Raw genomic sequence first — 2198 nt, 5'->3', positions numbered from 1 at the left:
TCATGTTTCCAAAAACCCAGTCATCCTAAGAATTGAATTCCGAACTTTGCTTAAATCTCTTCCCTTGAGTGTCCTCCCGTTGCCGGTGCAAACGGAGAAGGCCATTTTTCCGGCTACTCGACGCCCCGTGATCACATGGGGCGGCACCATTTCTTCGTCTTCTTGTTCGTCATCTTCAAAGCTATTGTAATCCCCACGGTGGAATATGCCACCCGGGATATTCACCGGGACCGAATTCGCCATTCTTTTATTGAAGTCGTAGCTCTTGGAGTTGTTGTTACGTGACACGCGCGAGTTGTGATGATTCATTTCTTGATAATCAAAGCAAGTATTGTTGTTGTTGTTGTTGTTGTGGTGGTGATCGGGGAAGATAACATCGGATTCTTGAAGCTCTTGAAGATCTTTAGCCATAGGAGAAAGTGAAAGGAATTGAGAAAATGAAAGAAGATGAAAATGAAAATGAAAGAATGAATAAATGAATGAGAAAATTGGGTTGATGGAACAGTGAAGGAATGGAAATGAGGTTTGGGGATTTTATAAGAGAATATTGTTGGGTAAATCGTAGTGAGTACACTTTTTGATTAATTGTTTTTTGTGTTGTGAGATGGCGTCATCATATACAAAGCGTTGAGTGCGGTCCCCGCTTTCTCACTTTGTATATATGAATAAAAAAGTTAGTGTATTGGTTTTGTATTTTTATGGAGTATTATATTATATATGATGTTGTGTGTTTCTCTCTCTTACTTAGTCGGCTGCCTAAAACAGCTCCTTTTCTTACGGCTCACGGATCTGTTTTTTTTTTTTGTGTTTTTTTTTTTTTTTTTTAGTTTATTTTTTTTTTGCTAGTAGTAGCTTGTGTGGCTAAATGCATTGACTTGACAAAATTGGCTCACCTATTAATTGAGTTTGTGGTATTGTGTTTGAAACGCAAGTGTATCTTACTGTACATGCATGGTTTTTACTCCTTTATTTACTCATTCCTATGAGAATTTAATGCATGTATTTGTTCTTCAAAATGAACCTTATTAATTATAGATCTAGAAGTGTATGATTCTGCAGAGATTACAAATGTGTTCAGTTGAAGAAAAATGTTGGGTGTTTGTATACATCATGGCATCACTTCTATTGTGTTCAGAAGTCTGATACTTGTGGAAACATGTGTAGGAAAAGTGGAAACTAGCATGGTCAATTGGGAGGAAATACTTTCTAAGCTATGGTGATAAAATGTTGTCACTTTGAATAAATTTTGTAGAATGGTCTTGGCTTTTTATTGGGGTGCTTATATAACTTTGAAATGTCATTGCATGGGACAGAGAGCAAAGGTGCAATATTGGTGTCATCATTTTGTTTTTAGTGATAAGAGGTGTTATCATTATGCTTGTCATCATATTGCTAGTTGCTACAAAATCGTTTTAATACCAGCCATTTAATGAATGTATTTCTCTCTTTTTTAATGTTTACTGCATTACATAATTTTCAAGCAATTCATGCATTACCTTATGAAAGAAATAAAGAATAAATAAAGAAATAAAGGCAGTAAAAGTGTTACATGTATTTTTACAATTTAATGCGTGATGAATCGGGAAGATAAATTTTCTAATCAAGATTAATAAATACCTCCTCCCACCAAGTCAATTACATGTTCAAATCTGTCTACTGATTAAAAGCTTTGACAAATGAGAAAGCTAAGGCCAAGAAAAACAAATAAGTTTACAGAAATAATCATCCTAGAAATACTACTTTGGTAGTAAGTTAAATATTTCAACTAAGAAAAAGTTATATTTATAATATTTTTACAATAAATTATAGATAGTAAATTATGGTTTTAATTTGAATCTATTACTTAACTTTATTTTTTCTCATTAATAACAACTCTTAATAACCTACCATTTAAAATTTATTATAAAAAAATCATAAAAAAGTTATGTACATAATATTTCTCTTTTAACAATGGTGTTCTAACTAGTCCCATTAAAAAAGAAAAAAGAAAAAAGAAAAAAACAAAACAAAACAAAACAATGGTGTTCTAAGACTACTAGTATGATTTGATGATTTGAGCATCAAACACTAAGCTTAAAAAAAAGGAAAAGTTAATGAATGTTATAAGAGTGTTGATTTAGGAAATATTTTTAGAAAATTTTTTATAAATAAAAAAGTAACTGATTTTTTATATATATTTTTATATTTCATTCTAAAGT

The 2198-nt window shown here is 31.5% G+C and overlaps 1 protein-coding gene across 1 annotated transcript; it reads right to left on the bottom strand.

Annotated features, from left to right (window-relative positions):
• LOC142635375 (protein S40-2-like) lies at nt 1-411 on the bottom strand. Its single transcript, XM_075809541.1, has one exon. The coding sequence runs from the start codon at nt 409-411 to the stop codon at nt 1-3; it is 411 nt and encodes a 136-aa protein (XP_075665656.1).
• Nucleotides 412-2198: the final 1787 nt, after the last annotated feature.

This window comes from Castanea sativa, chromosome 5, assembly GCF_040712315.1.
Source record: "Castanea sativa cultivar Marrone di Chiusa Pesio chromosome 5, ASM4071231v1".
Lineage (NCBI taxonomy): Eukaryota > Viridiplantae > Streptophyta > Magnoliopsida > Fagales > Fagaceae > Castanea > Castanea sativa.
This window is presented reverse-complemented; position numbering and strand designations above follow the sequence as displayed.

Excerpts from the sequence above, each read along its gene's own strand:
- LOC142635375 (XM_075809541.1), bottom strand. The coding sequence starts at position 411 with ATGGCTAAAGATCTTCAAGAGCTTCAAGAATCCGATGTTATCTTCCCC.